The 20,808-nt window shown below is 35.8% G+C and overlaps 3 protein-coding genes across 3 annotated transcripts; all 3 read right to left on the reverse strand.

Annotated features, from left to right (window-relative positions):
* Nucleotides 1-467: 467 nt before the first annotated feature.
* Nucleotides 468-9,056, reverse strand: LOC132640254 (uncharacterized). Its single transcript, XM_060356770.1, has 9 exons — nt 8,502-9,056; nt 6,471-6,563; nt 6,198-6,302; nt 5,074-5,232; nt 3,982-4,080; nt 3,781-3,909; nt 3,205-3,384; nt 2,065-2,181; nt 468-1,007 (listed from the first exon to the last, which is right to left on the reverse strand). The coding sequence occupies exons 1-9, from the start codon at nt 8,982-8,984 to the stop codon at nt 843-845; spliced, it is 1,530 nt and encodes a 509-aa protein (XP_060212753.1). The 5' UTR covers nt 8,985-9,056; the 3' UTR covers nt 468-842.
* A 2,338-nt stretch (nt 9,057-11,394) lies between these two features.
* On the reverse strand, nt 11,395-13,831 carry LOC132642143 (xyloglucan endotransglucosylase/hydrolase protein 2-like). Its single transcript, XM_060359408.1, has 4 exons — nt 13,669-13,831; nt 13,039-13,139; nt 12,343-12,536; nt 11,395-11,795 (listed from the first exon to the last, which is right to left on the reverse strand). Exons 1-4 carry the CDS (start codon nt 13,829-13,831, stop codon nt 11,417-11,419), a joined length of 837 nt encoding a protein of 278 aa, XP_060215391.1. The 3' UTR covers nt 11,395-11,416.
* A 316-nt stretch (nt 13,832-14,147) lies between these two features.
* On the reverse strand, nt 14,148-20,692 carry LOC132640255 (ubiquitin carboxyl-terminal hydrolase 2-like). Its single transcript, XM_060356771.1, has 3 exons — nt 20,556-20,692; nt 16,386-19,111; nt 14,148-14,699 (listed from the first exon to the last, which is right to left on the reverse strand). The coding sequence occupies exons 2-3, from the start codon at nt 19,103-19,105 to the stop codon at nt 14,465-14,467; spliced, it is 2,955 nt and encodes a 984-aa protein (XP_060212754.1). The 5' UTR covers nt 19,106-19,111; nt 20,556-20,692; the 3' UTR covers nt 14,148-14,464.
* Between the last annotated feature and the right edge of the window lie 116 nt (nt 20,693-20,808).

Raw genomic sequence — 20,808 nt, forward strand, 5'->3', positions numbered from 1 at the left:
CTGGTATTTGCAATTATACTTGTTATTTCAATTTTCAAGTTCCACTGCTGAGATTAAACTTTAATTGTAAAGCTACCATGCTCGATGTATGCCTTGTACTTGCATTTTCTATAACAAATTGTTTTGTGTACATCAGAAAGTACTTGCTCCCTAAGTTTTAATTAACGTGAACTTATTTGATGGGCATGGAGTTTAAGAATTAAACATTTTGAAAACTTATGATTTTAAATATGTCATACTAAGGCAGCTATAAGACTCTCTGTGTTTTACATGCCATAACATTGGTTGAAAACTTGTTTTCTCAGACATGCCATTTGTATGATTATAAAGACATTGCATTAAGGGTAAAATAAAAAGCCTAAATTAAATTGATTCCAAATTTTACAAGGTAATTCTTTTTTAAATGGATTGAAATGTCACCTGAACAGAAACAAACGGAATCTCTTTCCCTTCCTGGCAATGAGGAATTGGACAAATGGTAGTCTTTGATGCATTATAACGTGTTCCATCTGGTAAATTGTTAAAGACTTTCCTATACCAGCAAATGAAATCATCACTATAATCTTTGTGAACTAAAACTACGTATAGATTCAAGCAAAACAAACAGTTCCTAACTTCTTAGTAAAACTCAAACTAAAATTGCAAATGACACTAATCCCATCTCATCTCTGAAGCAAAACACGTGCCTACACATTCATCCTGAAGCTAAAAGCAAGATTGCTGACCACGGGATGGGGCTGATTACCTATCTCAGACATTTACATTCTTAAATATTACAACACATTGGATTTTGCGGAGGAGAAATACAAAGAAATAAGATATTGCCCTCCTGATTAGAAGTTCTAACCAGCTGATTTAATACGGAGTTTATTGGCAACATAGAGAAGGTGGCTGATGTTAGTAGATGGATAATTTTGCAGTAGCTTCAAATTAGAAGTGAAATCACCAGCAAGTAAACGCCTCCGGACAATAATCAACATTGCACAGCAGACCCGAAGCAGTGTTTCCTGCAAGTTGATAAGTAATATTTGTTATTTATTACAGTAACAAACAGTATGCTTCTCCACCAGATCACAAGTATCTCATAGCCACAGCAGATCGAATACCCTCATCATCCCAACCCTTAAGAAAAAGAATAAAAGAAACACAAGAGTTTAGGCTTTCTTTGTTTGAATTTACACTTAGCACGTCCACTCAGCACACAGCTTAGTTCAAGTGGCAAAAGTTGAGGGACTTGTGACTTGGGTCACAGGTTCGAGCCATGTGTCATGTGAACTAAGCCTAGTATTTAAGTGGAGAACGGTGAAGGTACGGGCCCATTATCCCCGAATTTCCAAGACCGCCATTGGCCCCATATGGATTTCTCAGACATCAAGAAAACAATCTACACTCAAGTCTTAACAATGGCACAAGAGTCTAAAAATCTCACTTCTGGAGTTGGACCACCTAGCTTACATGAATTTCATAAATAACACGCTGCGATGAAAATATTAATCGAGTGCAAACCAAAGATATTATTTCACATATATTTAATCCCTCTCCGGTTGAGTCAGTGAAAAATGACCTCTGAATTTGCGTATTCTACTTTCTCCTCTTCTGGAAGGACTTAACAGTAAAGTCCCTAATGCAAAAACATTAAAGGATAAAACTATGAGCTCATGCAAGCAACTCCTTAAAAGTAATATAGCTCTAGAAGTGTATTTGAGTAAGGAGATGGATGATGACAACCCCCATATGACTCGGTAATTCAGAGGATCAGATATTGGCAATTATTGAGGTGCCTTGCAGACCATTAAACAGCCCATTGGGGTGAGCAGAAACCAGAACGGATAGCAACATTAGTGGAATATGAATCTCTCTCTCTCACTCTCAAATTTTGAAGCACCTATATAACTTTGTTGCTCTTTGTACAGAATCACTTTTAAATTTCTCTGTGTAGGATGTGGAATTTTCCCCTACAAGTCAATAAAATTACTTATTGAAAGAAAAAGGAAAAGAAAAGGCGTATCGAGATGGACATAACAAAAGGATGGAACATCAAATTTTAACTCCATGACATCTGACCTGAGGTCCTTCAGGATCACTTAGGAGCGTATCCCATATAAAAAGACTGTCCGCAAAATTGAACTCTTGCGTCAGAAGGAGAGTTATCCACCTGAACGCATAAAACTGTGGATTCACCTGTTAACATCAAACATCGTACATATAAAAGATCAGTGTTAAACTCAAAATATAAGCAAAGAAAGTCAAGCTAATATCTAGAATCTAAGGGAGAAATAAGAAAATACTGCACTTATTGTACCATCTATGCACATGCCATCAGTTAAACCAACAAATTCAGATGTAAGAAAGCATAAGAAAAGAAACCTCTTAATGCACCAAGAGCAATCACAAACATATGGGATGTCGTATGACTTTAAAGTCGTCTAATCCAGGCAATTGATTCTCTAGCACAGGAATTGGACATATACAGATTCTCAGACACATGTTTCGAATATATCCTTTAATAGTAGATTGTACCACCTGCTCAATATTACTTGAAAGGCCAAAAAAGAAGAAAAATCCATACAAATCCTACTAAAGGAAGGTGGATAACTAGGATCTTGAATCGAGAATATTGTTCAGCTCAGGACAGGCTACATGTGTATCTGAATCAATTGTCAATTGGTTAACTTTGCTGCCCAGAATATATAAAGTGACAGACAATGAACCATGGTTTTCATTCCAAAGGAAACAATTCACAAATGAACAAGCCCAACGTGTTTCATGGAAAGCTGTTGGGCTTAAAATTGACTTCTCCCAGGCGTGGGCATAGTCACCTGCACCCTATGTTACGCTTTACCTTGACGTACACGTGTCGGACGGGTATGATAAGGGTGTAGGTGGTCTCTGATACTTCAAAATACACGAAAAGTTAGCAAAAAGTTTGATACACCATACCAGATACACACCCATAAGTGGACCATGTAACATAGCTTGCACTCAAAAAATAAGGTTCCGGACAAGACTAAGCCTCCAGGTCGACAAGCCCATTTATGCTTCAGTTATTTAAATAACTGACTACACTAATAATATAAAACATGTCATCAATAGTGTAAATTTGCAAATAGCAGAATTAGCAACCAGAGAGAATGACTAAATTAGATATTCTCAAGCCTTGAATAAAACGGAATAGCCAATAATGCACTAAACAAGGAATCTTACATTAGTTGTCACTTCAAGATGCCGCCATAGCTCTTCATCATGTTCTTTCAAAAGTTGAGATAGCCTTGTAATTGTGGCACGAATACCAACAACACTATTATCAAGTTGCTGACAAAAATTATCACGCATTCCACTCAACAACTCCACAAAGCAGAAGAAAGTATCTGCTTCTGTGATTGCCTGTATAATTTCGCGGATGGAAATGATAAACAGGCTGATTGACGAGGACATTTGAAGCTTCATTCAATAAACAGCTGAAAGAATAACTCAGTCTAGTAAAAGGATATAGCATATAAAGGTTTTGACGAACTGAGTAGCACTCTTGACCAAACCATCAAGATACAGAACCACAACTACCATGACCGTAGAGAACTAGAGCACACAAAGGAAAACCAGTAAGGCAAAAGCAAGAAAAAATAAAGAAATGTGTTTAGAACAATTCATTGGCCGAAGATCAGCAGTTGCAGGTTTCGGAGAATTCAGCTGGCCCCAAATTCTTTAGGGAAAATTACCAGCTATCATGTTCTGCGGGTAACTACCAGCAAAACGTGACTAAGGGAACAAAGTATCACTTACTGCATCCTCCTCATTGGGATCATTCCTGAATACATAGAAAAGTGGTGCCAAGATCTCATTCATCCCTTGCACATATCTAATACCAGGATTCAGTTTGGCAAATATAATGAGTATAATCCTCAAAGCATCCTGAAAACAAAAGATATACCTAGTCAATCCACAGTGGTTTGTATTTATCAAGTCAAAAAGACTAGCTCTTGCCTGGTTAGACTTTGCAAATGGCGTGTCCCCTGAGAAGAAGTGCAGATCTGGATGGGTGCGCTTTACATCCCGATCAATCTGTTCGATAATTTCTGTGTCCTACAAGCAAATAGTTTAAGAAAAATTATAAACAGTTTTAAGTTCTGACTTACTCCTATCAACGTGAAATTTTTTGCAGTTTCTTGTTTTTCTTTTCCATTGTGAAAGAACTAAAATGTTCATTGTGTACAAGGGACAGTCATGATGGAATTGATACTTGTGACAGCAGTGTCCAGTGTAATGTAAGTATGGTTGAGGCAAAAATTAAGTACATAAGTTGATAAATTACTAAAACCGACAACAACTTCATAGCAAAAACTAAATTAAGAAAAGCTACTTTCAGAAGAATCTGATCCATTTGTTCCCTCTCAGAGTCTATTATGGTCACAATATAACAAAGTACAGTGTTTGGTGGGGGTATCAATTCTTTCAGGGTTCGTTTGGTTGGAGTGATTAGAAAAAATTATCGCAAAATAAAGTTATGCATGAAATAATACAGTGTTTGATAGGAGGATTCAGAATGCATAACTAATGTAGCGTTTGGTTGGCCGTAAAAGAAAATCTCCCATAACGAATGCAATGCTTGGTTGGCGGTACTAAATATGTGAATTCACCTATTCAAGAGTTTATGTATTATATTATGAGGGCTAGAATGTGTCATAAGAGTATAAGCATTAGTAATACAGAAATAAAAGATTTAAAGAAGAAAATGCCCTTAAAGTAGGTAATCCCTACATAACATACCCTGTATCTTTATGCACTGCATAACAACTCACATTATTTTTTACCATATAACATCCCTTCATTAATACTCACTATATAAATAATCCATATATTATACCCCGCATAGCTAGCATAAGAGAATGTACAAAATTGATTGTGACATTCAGTTTTGAGGCTTTTTTTTTTTTTTTTTGATAAGGTACAGTTTGAGGCACTTGTCTTGAAGACATGTACTCTTATGCTCCCATAATGGTGCTCAAACAGAAGAACCCCAACATAATCTTAGAGGTAGATACTGGAAAAAATATATAACTCGAGAAAAGGTGGTACCTGGAAGAACTGATTCCAAATGCTACTTTTCCCAAGACTCAAAGGATGCTCTCCCTGAGTTACTTCTGATCTTGAGAGTACACCTTTGCCGTCAATGTCTGTTCCTGTTCCATCATTCTCAAGACTTGCAGACTTCTCCAACCTCCTCGCAATCTCTGACTGCCTAGCCATAACAACATTCAGGAAACTGTTGTACTTGGAAAATAAATGATGCTTCCAGAATACTAGAACTCGCATAGTATACATGAATTATTGATTCCATGAGAGCACCTTTTGTTTCTCTCCTAGCCATAGGTATTGGTTCCATGAGAGCATTTGTTACAATCTTTCTATAACCTTCTCACCAAGTGGACTACGATAACATGAAACAATTATAACTGGACTTTTTTTTCAAGCATCTTCAATTAGAATGAGCAAATTCAGATTAAGCACCACGTTATACAATTTTCTGAATTGGATCGACCTTTTTTTTTTTTTTTTTTTTCAACCTTTCACATTAACTGACAAATAGGAAAAAATTCAAGAAACATGACCATCATAGTGGAAAGCTCTTAAATTTGCAATAAATGGGAAATAAGCAATTAACAACTGATGAACAATTTGACATCTTCTACAAAATCAGACCAAGGGTAGATTTAAAGCGACATAGTCTCAATTTTGTAATGATAAAGAAACAGAAAACTTTGTTTTTGAAATAGAGGCAATGCAGTAAAAGTCATCGCTTCATTGCTTAAAGTAAAGAGGTGATGCCAAGTCAGTAATTATCGCTTTATGGGTGAAGTCGTGTGCTTAATATAGGTGTGTGCTTCAAACAATGACGCACAAAGTGAGCAAAAAGAAAAGTGGCGGTTTTTGGATCTCAAAGTTGAGTAATTGGGGAATATTGATTATTAGGTACTAGACTCATTTATATTTGGCATTTTTATCGTAGAATTGAGCGTCTTCACTTCTTAGTTTTCACTTCATGCCCATGGACCTTGTTGCTTTTTGTGTTTTTCACCAGAAAGATAAGAAGCACCCCAACAGACAAAGAAGGGATAAACATGACCCTAAAGGTCTTTTATGGTAGTTTATTTATTATGAATAATAAGAAGTCACGGATTAGTGAAAAAATCAGAACTTACAGGATTCATTAGGAGCTCCTCTTTAAATTGCTTGTACTGAGACCTCTTTTTAGCCAATTCCGTTGGCCATAATGCTCTCTCAGTTGGCAAATACCCCAACAACAGCTGCATAAGACACTCAAGATTGATACATATATTTGACAAGAACCTAAGATAAGACCTTTTCCTATCCACAAACTTCTAGAAAAAGAATTCTCTCCAATATTTTTAACCAGAATAAATGCCAGAGAAATTAAATCTTTATAATATTAAGTTGTGAGACACATTTTGTACCTTCCACACTGTAGAACGAATGCCAGCTCCATCTGGTATCCCTTGTGATGCTAGCCTCCGGACCTCCCCCAAATCAATAATCTTCCTTGACAACTACATCCAATAAAAAGAAAACAGTTGATTAGCAACAAGAAGAAAACGGAACCCAATTTATCTCAAAGCTACCCTTGCCCGAAAGCGGAAGAGGTAGCTCACTAACCTACTGGAGTAAGTAGTCTTGTCCGAAAGCCTCAGGCAAAAAAACAGCATAAAAGTAACAATGTTCTGAAAGAAAAGAAGCCTTAAGGTGAGTAAAGGTGTGAAGGTAGGTTAAAGTGACTAGTCTTTCTTATCCGAGAGCAAGCAAGACAACAAGGGAGGTTTAGGCAACTCTCTGGTTCCAAGATAGGTTTCCTTGCAGGCGTGTTCACTTATTTTCCTATTCAAGTTGTGGTTCAAATTTTAGAAAGTTCAGATTCTTATTGCCACCACTTAGCATACACTGGTTAAAAGGTTAAATGGTTCATTTTTCTTAACTTCAGATGAGTTAGGTTCTTTACACCAGGCCTTCCTATCCCAAAACTAGCTACTCTTTCTGACGTCCTTCAGTATCAGGTCTCTTTAGCCCTCAAGCAGCATAGTAATTTTATCGCCATTGTGTGTATTCAAAAGACAAAAGAGACTAACATCCCACAATGGCGGATACATACAAGTCATGCACATCCCACAGGATCTTAACTTATATACACTAACAATGTAAAGTATATTTACATTATCCATGTAGTTTGACATATTATAACATGTTACTTACCTTATTTCTCGGATTACAAACAACACTTGTTACTCATAATGGTCCTTTAAGCAATGTATAGTGTAAAAATTTCTGAACACTGTCTAGTATACAAGTTAAAAGGTTGTTTGGTTGGAGGGATTAGGAAAAAGAATCCCATTTCAAAATTTAGTACTGTTTGCCCTCATATTATACTTCATACTACATGGAATAGCTAGAACTTCCTCTGTCCCAAAATACTTGTAACATTTTGTTTCTCGAGACTCAAATGATATGAATTTTGACTAACATATTAAGATGTATTTTCTACAATATTGATATGAGAAGAATTGCAAGTTATATTACTTTTCGCATGATGTTTTCAAATATCTAAATTTTAATTTTAAAATATTAAATTTATCTAATCCAGTTTAGCTTCGAAAATTAGTTAAATTGACTCTCGCGAAGCAAAAAGTTACAAGTATTTAGGGACGGAAGGGAGTACCTTATTAGCTATTGGGGTATTAAACTCCCTATAACAATCTCACATTATAATCTAGAACTAATGTTCAAAAACACACCTAAACTATCACTTTTTCGCGAGTTTCACACCTCAACTATCCATTGATCCATTCAACTACCTAAACTATCACTCCTTTTATATTAAAACACACCTCGATGCTAAGTTGGCCAAATATAAAAAAGTACTACTATTCCTATTCTAATACACCCTATTCATTTAATACAAGCCTGAACTATTAACCCTCTTAATAACACCCCTAATCTTAGCCAACTCAATTTAAATTCACTCCCATGTTAGGACACCTCAGCAACGTAAATCCACGCGCTGTCCACTTGGCATCTTCTTCTGTGCCATGTGGCAACATGGAGTGAATTTAAATTCAGTTTGCCAATATTAGGGGGTGTTTTTAAGTGTGAAAATAGTTTGGGGACTAAAGTAACAATTCGTGCCAAGTTTAGGGGTGTTTTCACCACTTCAGCCTAAAAACTAATGTCAACATAACTAATCCCAGTATCACTAATACATCCTATATATATTAGGGGTGTTTTTAAGTGTGGCAATAGTTTGGGGACTAAAGTAATAATTCGTGCCAAGTTTAGGGGTGTTTTCACCACTTCAGCCTAAAAACTAATGTCAGCATAACTAACAGTACTATCCTTATACATCCTTCTAAACAACCCCTTTAACAAACTATACATTATAATCCATGCTATGAACAGTAGTATATGAATCAAATGAACTCTTAATTAAGTGTATTCACCTCTTGTGAAAGCTGAGCCTGGCGAGAAATATCCTCACTTGAAGAAATAGTAGCTGAGCTCCCATTTTCATCATCACTACTTAAATTACCAACAATTTCCGCCTTAGGTCGAATCTCAGCTCTTATTACAGCTGGCGGCGTCACCGTAACTGCCAAATTAACCGATGATTTTGTATCCTCACTGTAATTTGAAGTTTTCGAACCTAAATTCGTTGATTGATTCATATCCTCACTGTAATTTGAAGTTTTGGAACCTAAATTCGTTGATTGATTCATATCTTCACTGTAATTTGAAGTTTTGGAACCTAAATTCGCTGATTGATTCATATCCTCACTGTAATTTGAAGTTTTGGAACCTAAATTTGTTGATTGATTCGTATTTTCACTGTAATTTGAAGTTTTAGAAGGAGTTAATGGTTGTTGAGGTGTACGAGAAGACCAGAGAGAATTGTTGAGCCAATCTGGAACCTGATTTTTCGCCATTGATGATTTGAATTGGGGAGTTGTGAGGAATAGAAAGGCGAGGGTTATTTATAGTCTGTTGTGAAGTAGTTGGAATTGGGGACCTTTTTGAAATAGAATAATTGTGACCTTTTTGTTTTGTTTTGTTGGTCGACTACTCCTTCCGGTCCGTTTTACTTGTCATGTTTAATGTCTGTTACAAAATATATTAATTGAGAGGGTAATTTGACTAGATTATTTTTATTTATTATTTGATCTCAATTTAATATTACTTTATTTTTTCATCACATTAATCTTCGTTCATTTGTTGAGTAAGGATAAAGGTGGAAACTAATATTAATTGCATGTTGATTTTCTAAAATGATAACTACTCCTTCTGTTTATTTTTACTTGTCCACTATGAATTTTACACACCTCTTAAAAAATAATAAATGAAGTGCAAAATTTATCATGATACTCATATTATTTGATGTATATTTTTAATGAATTTGAAAAGTGATTTGAAATGAATAATTAATACTATGGGCAAAACAGGAAAAAAGAAATTGTTTTTTCTTGATATGCTAAAAATGACAAGTAAAAGTAAAAATCTATTTCTAGAATACTCGACAAGTAAAAGCGAACAGAATGAGTATTTTAGACCATTGCTTTTAGCAAGGACGACAAGTAAAATAGACCACAAGAAGTAACTCAAACTTGTCACTCTTACTAGGTAAATACTCCCTCCGTCTCAAAATACTTGTCGTGTTATCATTTACACGCTTTTTTAGAAAACATTAATTAGGATAATGTTTAATTATTTTATTCTTATTTATGTCTAAAGATATAATCTCATTTCATTGAATATTTACTCTATATTTTGAGATAGAGGGAGTAGCTAAAAAATATCCTTTCACTAACGGTTACTCTAGAACTAGAGGAAAAAGGCCAGCTTTACCCTTGAACTGTTTAAAATGGTACAGTTTTACCTCGGATTATTTAAATTTTATTAACATAAATACGTGGTTTAGTTCAAAACTATTTGGTTCTCCCAAATTCATACAGTAAACATACATCCACCCCGGTTGCTAAATTGAAACATCTCTTTCAATACGTTTAAAACAAAGGACCAACACAAGATTGTGATATATTTTATACGTATCGAGGTCTTTCACTGGATTAGACATTGTCATCTCACATCAAAAGTTTACTCTCACTAATCTAGAATAAGAACAAGCAGAGGCGGCCCAAATGGACGTGCACTCCTACTCTTCCAAAAAATATTATGTATATATATATATATATATATATATGTATATATGTATATACCTTGAGAAATTAGTATATATTTAATTGTGCACTCTAACAAACGAAAGTGTCTTTGGGGCACGTTGGTTACAATTACTGCTTCCCTTACATGTCACCCCGGATCAAACCTGAAAGTCACTTTTAATTATTTTTTTAGCCTATTTTTAGGAAAACAATAAGCGTTAAATGAGCTCACGCATATTCGAACCTGCATTGTCACCACATATTGCATAACCTTAGCCACTGAGCTATCTCTTTCATTTGCTTCATTGTGTTAAATTTTATTTATTATACATATTTGACCTATATACTTGTATTTTCACCACTGCTACGCTATTCGTGACCGGTCCGACACGATATTATCCCTCAGTGGCCCTTAAAATTTTTGTTGGCGTTTATGTTAAGATAATGATGTCCCCACCGTCTTAAAATCCTGAGTCCGCCTCTGAGAACAAGGACCAAAATTGATTAGGTTGGAGTTGCTAAATTGGAACAACATCTCTTTTGGCACGTTCAGAACAAGGATCTACACAAAAATTGATTATGTGTTCTCATCTCACAAAAAGAAAATGCCCTCATTAATCTAGAATAAGCAGAAATGATAGATTGTTACCTATTGACACTCCTTTGATCTGGATGTTATGCTTTTTCCCAGGTGAGGTAAAACATCTTAATAATTTTAGGAGATATAATCAATTGGTGAACAAGTTGAATTATCTTAAAGAAATTTTACTTGATAATGCTCTTTTGATTGTGATGAATGATTTTTGAATGCCCATTTGATATTTATCGGAATGCAAAAATTTGTGTCCTTTGTGTGTATAAAGATCTGCTCTAAGAAGACGATTATGAAGGATTAAAGAAATGAAAGGATTATTAGGTGTTTAAATATAGTGTTGACAATGCCACCTTCTAATAGACGTTTTATTTTCCGGTATTATGTTCTGGCTGGAAATACTAGTATATTTGTCTCGTAAGAAAGGAGTTACAAGATCAACGTAAAACGGTAAAAGCAAAACTTCATGTAATGTCATTGGCAATTTGTGAATTCTTATGGATCAAACAATTATATAAAAGGGATTAATCACTAATCAGATTAAACTTGCGAGGTTCACTTAACATTGTATTGAATCGAGTGTACCAGGAGAAGATCAAATATTTAATGATCACTTCGAACATTCTGGAGAAGTGGTTTGAAATCTATTGATATCTTTGCAATAATCATAAACCATATGTTTGCTTCTAATGTCTTTATATGATTTTTCTTGACTATGAGTAAGTTTCCAAAATTGCTTAGAGTTCCACCAAAACTTTGTAGAATTGCACTTGATACCATTAGAAGAAGTGCAACCTTCAATATTGAAGCCTTGGAATTGAGCTGTGAATGGAGAATTTGTCCAATTAATTTTGGCACTTCCATTATCTGTTGCCCAAGTTTCTCCATTCCATATTGTGGCCTCTGATTGCATTGGTTGTGAAGGGTATCCAACTCCTCTATGGGAATTGTTCTTGTAAACCCTAATGGGTATTTCATCTACAAAAAATCTATAAACAAAAAAATCAATTAGACGATAATCATGTATTCATTAACAATGAAAACACCGAATGATCATTCAAAGGCATGGTAAGATGGTTGAAATTTCTTAGCCTTTAACGAGATATTTTGAGTTTGATCCTAGAAATAATGAAAAACCTTTTGCTTGAAGTCTTTTGAGTTTGATCATTCAAAGGTATGGTAGGATTGTGATAGGGTGGTAAATACTAGTGGAGGATCTAGGGGAGTGGAAACCCCCGTCCTTCGCCGGAAAATCACACTACATGCACAAGGTCACAGTTTTTTTTATGTATATATAGTAAATGTTGAACCCTTTTAATTTGACGAAAATCCTACCTCCGCTATTAATAAGTACCGATCATCCTTAACCAGATATCTCGGGTTTGAGCCTTAAGAAAGGCAGGGAGTGCTTTACTTTCAAAATGGGATTTTTTGAACAGAATTTGAATTAATTAACCACAAAGCTGAGTAGAATATTGGATGCACACACGAAAAAAAGAAAAAAAGAAAGAAAAAAAAAAGGGTAAATAAACTTACACAGTCTGATGTGAGTTCCAGAGGATTGAGTACTCATGAAAGTTTGCTGTTGGATCAAACCAAAGTTGAATTCTTTGCTCTCTATCACCAACACCATTTGCAAATACGTTTGTTTGCAATGTGTATGGTTTCCCTTCTCTATTACCCAAAAACTCGAAATCCAATTCATCATGGTTACTTGTATGTGAATGTAGCTACCAAAATGTCAAAAGAAAAATAGAAAAGGATAAACAATACAACTTGCAAAATAAAATTGAGTGAATTCAAAATAGTCAGACCCTAAATATAATGAAATATTTATAAAACCTACACAAACTGAAACAACAACTGCATCCCAAGCTAGGCCGGCTATATGAATTTCATTGCCTATGTCACTCTATTTAAGGTTGCTCCAGTTTAATATTTGTAAATAAAATATTATAGTACTATAACGGTTTCTGAAATATTTTTATGGCATATATGTCTCTAACAAGACTAGAAAGCTCCAACAAATATTGTATTAAACGTAATAGCATGACTAAAACTTAATCTCAACAAATTGATACCATCTGTACATTTTTTTTCTTGCTGTGCCTTATTTTTTTCGTCAGATCTGTATGAATTTCAAGAGACGAATATTTATAAAACTTATGGTTAAAGACTAATTGCTTTAACTATCAAGAAGTGAACAATTTTGAGTGTATAATATGTTCTTACGTAGAAGGTTGTCACTACTCCAGCCGAGTCTTTGCTTGGGAGCTTTATTCTCATTTTGAATGATCCAGAGCCATAACTTTGTTTGGACTGAATTCCAGACCCTGCAAATTATTTTCTTTAACAAAAATACTCATTTGATGTTTAGGATTCTAAGAATACAAAAACTGGAAAAACAAAAACGAAAAAGGAAAAAAGTTCAAATTTGTTCATGTACTATTCGAATTGAGTAACTTTGCCTTCAATTAAATTTTTGGTCTAATCTTACCGATATTGTTAAGGAAAAGTCTCATTTTTGCCGTTTATCCTTAACGGAGCTCCAATCTGATAGTGATTTTAAGTGATTGTGAAAAGTTGAGGAATAATAAATATGCACAGTTTTCCTCGAAGAATTTGGATGCATGGAGTCCAACCATTTCACTCTGAAGCTCCATTAATGGTACAGGCAACTACGAGACAATTTACTGACGAGAAGGATATTGAATAGACCAAAAGTCAGAAGGCAAAATTGAATAATTTCCGATAGTATAGGGACAAATTTGAAACATCTCCCTATTTAAAAAGTAGTCACTTTATATTTAGGATTGAAAAAACTAAAAGCAACGAGAAAGAATACTGCAAAGGAAAGATCACCAGAAAATTTATCAAGGGATAGCTGAATTTCTTCTCCATTGTTCAGTGACTTCACATTGTTATTCCCCCAAGAAATGTTGTAATTTTTATCAAATGGTAAAGCTTGACCTTCAAAAACTCTACTTAATACCAAAAGAGCACTTAGAAGTAGATGGAAACCCATTCAGTGATTAACAAAATTATCTGGGACTGATTTTTTTCTTTAAAATCTGGATCCTAAATATATTCAGGAAGGCTCTTTTCTTTTAATGGTTGAATGAATAAGTGGTGTTTTAAAAGTTAAAGTGGCTTAACTTGAGTTACTAGATCAATAAATATGTTTTCAACTCACATGAGCTAGTTCTGTTCTTAAGTGAAGTAACTGTTGCATGGGGGTTGGGGGCACGATAAGTAACTGACGTGACAAAATGCAAATTTTCTAACAGTATTCTATTAATTCTCATTAATAGACTGAAAAGTTACAATGGCGAATGTTGGTATTTAAAATGTAAAATTGTTCTCTTAAAACCAAGGAATCAAGCTTACCTGGCAATAAGAGAATTCATCCTATATAACAATTCCATATTCATAAAAAGAATCACATTCTCATTCTCAAGGTACATTCTAAAATATGTACTTCCTTAAACAATTGCACATCAAAATTTGGATAAACAAAAATGGGTGTTGATACTGGAGATAATAGTACACTCACTCTCCCCTGCCACACCCCCTCCCTTCTATATGTATGTGTGTCAGTGTGTATGCCCAAAAAATTATCATATAAATGAAGAAATTTATATCAAGTTTCTTCATTATATCAAGTTTCTTCATAGAATAAAATGTATGCGTCAGCTCGAAGAACTTCCTCCAATGAGACCTCACGAACATGAGAGTCACTTGCATAATACCACGCAAAAGCTTCCGTGTTCTCGTCTTTCCCTGTGATCTTGGGACCTCCTCTAACATATGCAACATAATGACCTCCCCTCATCGTCCCCGAATGTACCACTACACCAATAAGGTGGTATTTGTATGTCTCCTTCTGCAGGCACCTGCAAAGGCATCAAGTAATCATCAGGCCATTTCAGCAGAGATATTGCATTTTGCAGAAACTTGTTAGCAAAATGACATATTGCATGTGCATTGAACATAGGGCCATTTTATCGAAGAATCTTTGATATCGCTTACATATTATGAAGGACATTGGAAATCACAAAGAGCATGAAGCTAACACACCACAAAGCTGTATTGAGAAAAATATACCAGCAAAAGTTAACACAGTTAATAAGCAAGCACGAAGTGCACTAAAATGTTTTTCCTAAGAATAAATTGCAGTCTTGTCAACTTTCACTTTCTTTCTCCAATACTATGATTTTTGCTGCTTCCGACTCGATAGTTTTTAAGTCAGTCTTGCGCCACTTTGTATCAAATGTCTTTTCCCTCTTCTTCTTTTTTCTGTTATTTTGCCTAAAGATGTGTTTGTCATCATCAGTCCTATGATTGTCTACCTACCCTAACCATTCTTCTGAATAAGATTATACTGTTCCATTCTAATAAATGATCCAAATAAAATTTACATTCAGCAGCAAACCAACAAATACCATGGGCGGGGCTAACTAGTATTTCACAGGGAAGCAGAGATGAGGACTCGCAAAATAAATGAGAAACAGAAATGAAATGGCAACAAGTAGCACTTTCTTATTCAATTAGATGTCTTCTTATCTATACTCAAACAATTAAATTTCTGTTACCGCGTTGTTACATAAATATACCAAATCTGCCACTTCCCTAGAGAGGAAGATGAGTCATTACTAAATAAATAGTGGCTTTCTTGACAAAGATTCTAAAACTGCTAAACAAGGCATGCGAAATTTTTCGCACAAACTAAAAAGGAAAGCTTACACACAAACAAGTCATAGATATTTATGTGGCTATAAATAATCTCATTAAGGGTAAAATGAGAAGTATAACGTTAAATTATTTATAAATATAGAGGTACTGAAAAGAAAAAAGAAAAAAAGGGAAGCCTGGTGCATAAAGCATCCCCTGTTAGTAGGGTCTGGCGAAGGGCCGCACCCCTAGGGGTGTGATGTAGATAGGCTACAAGTGCATTAGTGGCTGCTTTCACGGCTCAAGCCCGTGACCTATAGAGGTATCATAAAAAAATAAAAAAAATAAAATAAAAGGAAAGTGTGCACTTGGGGGTGTGGCCTAGTGGTCAATAAAGTGGGTTGAGAACCATGGGGTCTAAGGTTCAAATCCCAGCAGATGCAAAAACACCAGGTCATTTCTTTTCAAGAGTTAGTGGGAGGTGGGGTCTTGACAAATCCAAAGGGGCTGGCTTAAAGGTCAGAGATTAGACAGTAAAACCAGGGATCTTGTAAAATCCCAATTTTTAACCCGCAAATAACGTCCTCTTAAAAAAAAAATGAAAAAAAAAGGAAAATCCTGTTAATGAAGGCCATAAACTACACATCTTCAGTTTCAACAAGCAATTTTCATAATTAATTAAGAAGTATACATCATACTATCTAATGTTGTATTCAAGCCTTTTAGACTAAATGTCTTCTAGCTTGTCCTCTGAACTTCCTAATATGGATTCAAAAGCTTTTGACAGTTATTTGTTGAATTTTTGTGTAAAATATGAACCAAAATATTAGAATTTCAGTCTAATGAACAAGGGATACACAAAACTCCAGAAGTAATTAAATGCCCAAACTGAAGACGAATCAACAAACCTGGTGTCAATGTATGGTTTGAGATCAACAGTATCTCTAATATTCACATGGCCACTCAGCTTACTCAACCGCCCCCGAGCATCTTGACTGAACCTCTTTAGATGAATTGTCAAAATAGGAGGGACCTTATCAATTAGGATCCGTTTAGTTGCATCTCTCTCAACTCTAACTCTTTTAAGGTCTGTCTCCTCATTCTCACTTTCTTCAGATTCAGATTTAGCAGAAACCAGCGGAGCATCCAGCAATTGAACTTTATTGCTCTGATAGTCGCTATACACTTGACTATTAGCTTCACCATGATGTTCCTGTGTGCCATTTTCTGATAGCCAAGAGACCGAATCTCTCTCAGCTTGAGGGCTGGTTTCCTTTTGGGATAACAACCTATCCTCAAAAGTTTCTAATGCATCTTTGTCTGTACTTCCATTAGATGTTCCTGAAGAAGACACACCATTTGGATTTTTGTCCTCGTCTCCGTTCATTATACTATGTGATCTAGGCTTCGTCAATTTATTTTTAGATCTCGTTCTCTTTTCTTTTAGAATTTTAGTGCAGTTTTCACATTGCCATGCATGTTCAGTTTTGGAAAGAAGCTCAGGCTTTGTAAAATAAGCCAAACAACTCTCCACCGATACTGGAGCATCTGTATCATCAACCTCTTCCGGATCAGACTCGCTGATGTCCTGAGAAACAGCAGCATTGCACAAAGGCTGTTCAGAAGGTTGTGCATCAGAGTCAGGTTCATTAAATAAATCTCCAAAACCATCCAAGTCCAATGAATCTTCTTCCAAACCAACAGCAGCTGAGGATACCTCGCAACCTTCTTTTAACATGTCGCCAGCAGTTGAGATTACTTCTTTGTAAGGAAGTAACAGAATCTCTGAATCTTGTAGTTGTAACGGGGCTTCATCTTCCGATAGCCTCGTATATGAATCTGTTCCAAGATTTGAATCCACATTTATGACGTCTGTCATTCCAGGGTCTTTAATCAGTAACTTTTTACTGAATTCCGAAGCTAAATCACAGTCTGGTGATTCGGATTGTCCTTGATCATCCAAACACATTAAATCATTAGGAGGAGAAATGTTGTGTGTACATGTTAACTTCATCTCTGTATCAGCATCCAGATTATTCTGCAGAGAGTCAACAGGTTGAACAGAATTTCCAGTTTCAGAACCCTGATTAGGCAGGACGTGGTCAACTTGTGAAGCCCCGTCATCATCATTTGGCAGTGTATCCTGATCGAGAAAATCTAACCATGTTGAATCATCCACTGAAGTCAACTGCCTAGTCACACCCTCGCAATTTTGCCCATTATGGGACCTCTGAATGGAACATAAGTCCTGTGACATGAAACCCATATCATCAGCCATAGCACTAACATCAATGTATTCTAGCGATGCATCAGAAGGAACTGTAGGATGCACATGGCTCTGAGATTTTTCTCCATTTACAAGAGCACTTTGAGCATTAAGATAAGCTGCATAACTGCTAACTTTAGGTCGAACTTTTCTACTTCTCTTTGGAGGTAATAATTTTGCATTGGAGACTGATTGAGCTCCTTTGGATGGAGGTTTTCTAGTTGGAACGGGCAATGAGAGATCCAAGAATGGCTCACAGACTACTGAAGTGTGCCCGCACTCAATACAACTAACAGTACTAGAGAGTCGACCACCAAAGATGTCATCAACAAAAGTTGGACATGAACTCATAGATTTACCGCCATCCTCAGAAGATTTGATTCGCTTTCTGAGGGTCAATTCCTCACTACACAGACGATCAAGTAAGCAACGAAGCAATTCGTGACTGTCCTGCTGTTGGTATCCTCGAAACTGTGGAGCCTTTGCACAGATTGAACCAAACAAAGATTTCGGATTTACAGATTTTTTCGAGGCAGCTTCATTGCTTGTCTCAGTAAAGAGCTTCTTCAGAGCAGCGGTAAGAGGACCACCAAAACCATCAAACTTAAGGAAGTAATCACGTAGTCTATTCATTGCAAGTAGGTTCTGCATTACTGAATTGAAAAAACACGTGTTCCCTAAATTAACCAATCCCCTAATTACATAACCACCTTTTCCATCAGCATTAACGGAAGCAGAAGCTTCTAGTTTAATCCCGCTAGTGACACTCCCAGTCCCAGCTTCCACATCAACACTAGGCCCTTCAGACGGACGCCTTTTAATCATCTTGGCTATGTCCCCGAATACATTTTTTTGTTCACTGCCATCCTCTACTTTCTTAGCGTGAAGTAGAGTATTGCACTGAAAACACCAACGAAGTTGAGGATTTTCAAACTGTATAACCAGGGGGTGATGGTAATGTCTCGCATGCCGAACTGCATGGCTCTGAGGTGTAGTAGGGAGCCCAACACCTCCGCACGAGAAATGGCCACATACTAAACAGACCCAAATGGCTTTAGACTTCTGCTTGGGATCTGCACCCCCCTTATTTTTACCTTTTGTCCTACTAGCTCGTCTATCAGCTCCTCCTTCCCTGCAATCTGCGCACCTAACAGGTTCCGAAGACTCAAGTTTAGCGGAGACTCTGTCCACATCAATAACCTTATCAATATGTGGACATCCTTTTCTTTCATTTACAACAACAACTGCATCATCAGGAGTACCAATATTCTGACTCTTTTGCTCAATAGGATTTGCAGATGCAATGGGATTCCGCGCCTCCTTGACAGCACTTCTGGCCTTTTTCTTAGCCTTTTTCCCCATAATTCCCTAAAAACGACCACAAAAATCAAATGAATTTTAACTTGCATACCCTAACGGTGCAAATAATTTTTACACTACAAAGGGGTCGTTTAGTAGGGTGTATAAGAATAGTACTAAATAGGGTGTATTAGTAATGCTGGGATTAGTAATCTTGGGATTACTTATGCTGGCATTTTTTTTTATCGATTGTTTGATTCATTGTATTAAATAACATGCATTGCATAATTTCTGAATAGGGTGTATTAGAATAGGAATAGTACAGGTATTGTTAATGTTATGGTATGTTATAAGAATAGTACTGATAGGGTGTATAAGTAATGCTGATATTTATTGTACCAGACTTAAATTACCAACATTATTCTACCTAATACACCCTACCAAACGACCACTTTGTGTAAATTAACTTGTTATAGTAGGCCCGTTAGAACATTTTTTAGGTTACCAATCTGCACCTATCACAGACATACATTGTGATTAGCTTTTTAATGACCAGATTGCATAAGTACTTTAGTAATCAGAAGTGTACACAAAAGTTAAGCTCAAACCAAATACGCTAAACAAAACATTTTATATATTACTGACTAGTCAAGTTGACATATAAAGGTTTAAATTCATTGTGCACTATATATAACTGGAAACACGCAGAATCACAAAGTTCTAATTAACAAAGTCATGAAAAACAATAGTAACAAAAAAGAGATAATGGTCAAAAACACACCAGAAGTATCATTTTTTTCCTTACGAGTTTCCTACCTGAACTATCAAGTATTTGTGTTTCCTACTTGAATTATCACCAACTATTTATCAAAACACACCTCGAAGCTGACTAGACCAAGTGTTTGAATACAATCGCCAAAAGGCGCGTGACAGCTTAATTTGTCCATAATATTCCATCCACTTGGCAGCTGACTCATTAATTTCGAGGTGTGTTTTGATAAATAGATGATGATAGTTCAGGTAGGAAACGCAAAGACCTGATAGTTCAGATAGGAAACGCAAACACCTGGTAGTTCAGGTAGGACACGCAAACACAGGATAGTTCAGGTAGGAAACGCAAACACAGGATAGTTGCAAACACAGGATAGTTCAGGTAGGAAACGCAAACACATGATAGTTCAAGTAGAAAACTCATTAAAAAGTGATATCTCTTCTATATATAACTGACTCATCAAGTTAACATAAAAACGTTTGAATTTATAGTGCACTATATATAACTGCAAACGCGAAGAAGAACAATATTCTAATTAACACAGTCAAGAACAACCGAAAAATATTAGCTTTTTGCATTGAAGCGGGTGAACAACTTGCAAGTCTAGCCAAGATTTCAATTTTCATTCTAGTTATTATCAGTTCCCCACAAGTAACAAAATCAAATTTTTGATACTGGAAATCTAAATAATAACATAAAATTAAATTAAACATCAAAAGAAGGGATTTTTGAGAGATTCACCAGAAATTATGGAGAAAAAGGCACAGATTTGTTCAATGAATTTAATGGAGTAAATATTAGTCTATCAAGTGACTCATCATTTTGGTTTGGGGCTGGGGGGGGGGGGGGGGGGGGGGGGGGGTTGTGCTCTCTCTACTTTGGTGCCAAAAGGGGAATAGTGTTACTGTTTTTGGGGCAAATTCAAAAACCTCAATACGGTAAGCCCTACAAGGAGCTTTTTTTTTTTTTTTTTTTTTGGTGTGTGTATGTTAAC

Source organism: Lycium barbarum, chromosome 5 (genome assembly GCF_019175385.1).
Source record: "Lycium barbarum isolate Lr01 chromosome 5, ASM1917538v2, whole genome shotgun sequence".
Lineage (NCBI taxonomy): Eukaryota > Viridiplantae > Streptophyta > Magnoliopsida > Solanales > Solanaceae > Lycium > Lycium barbarum.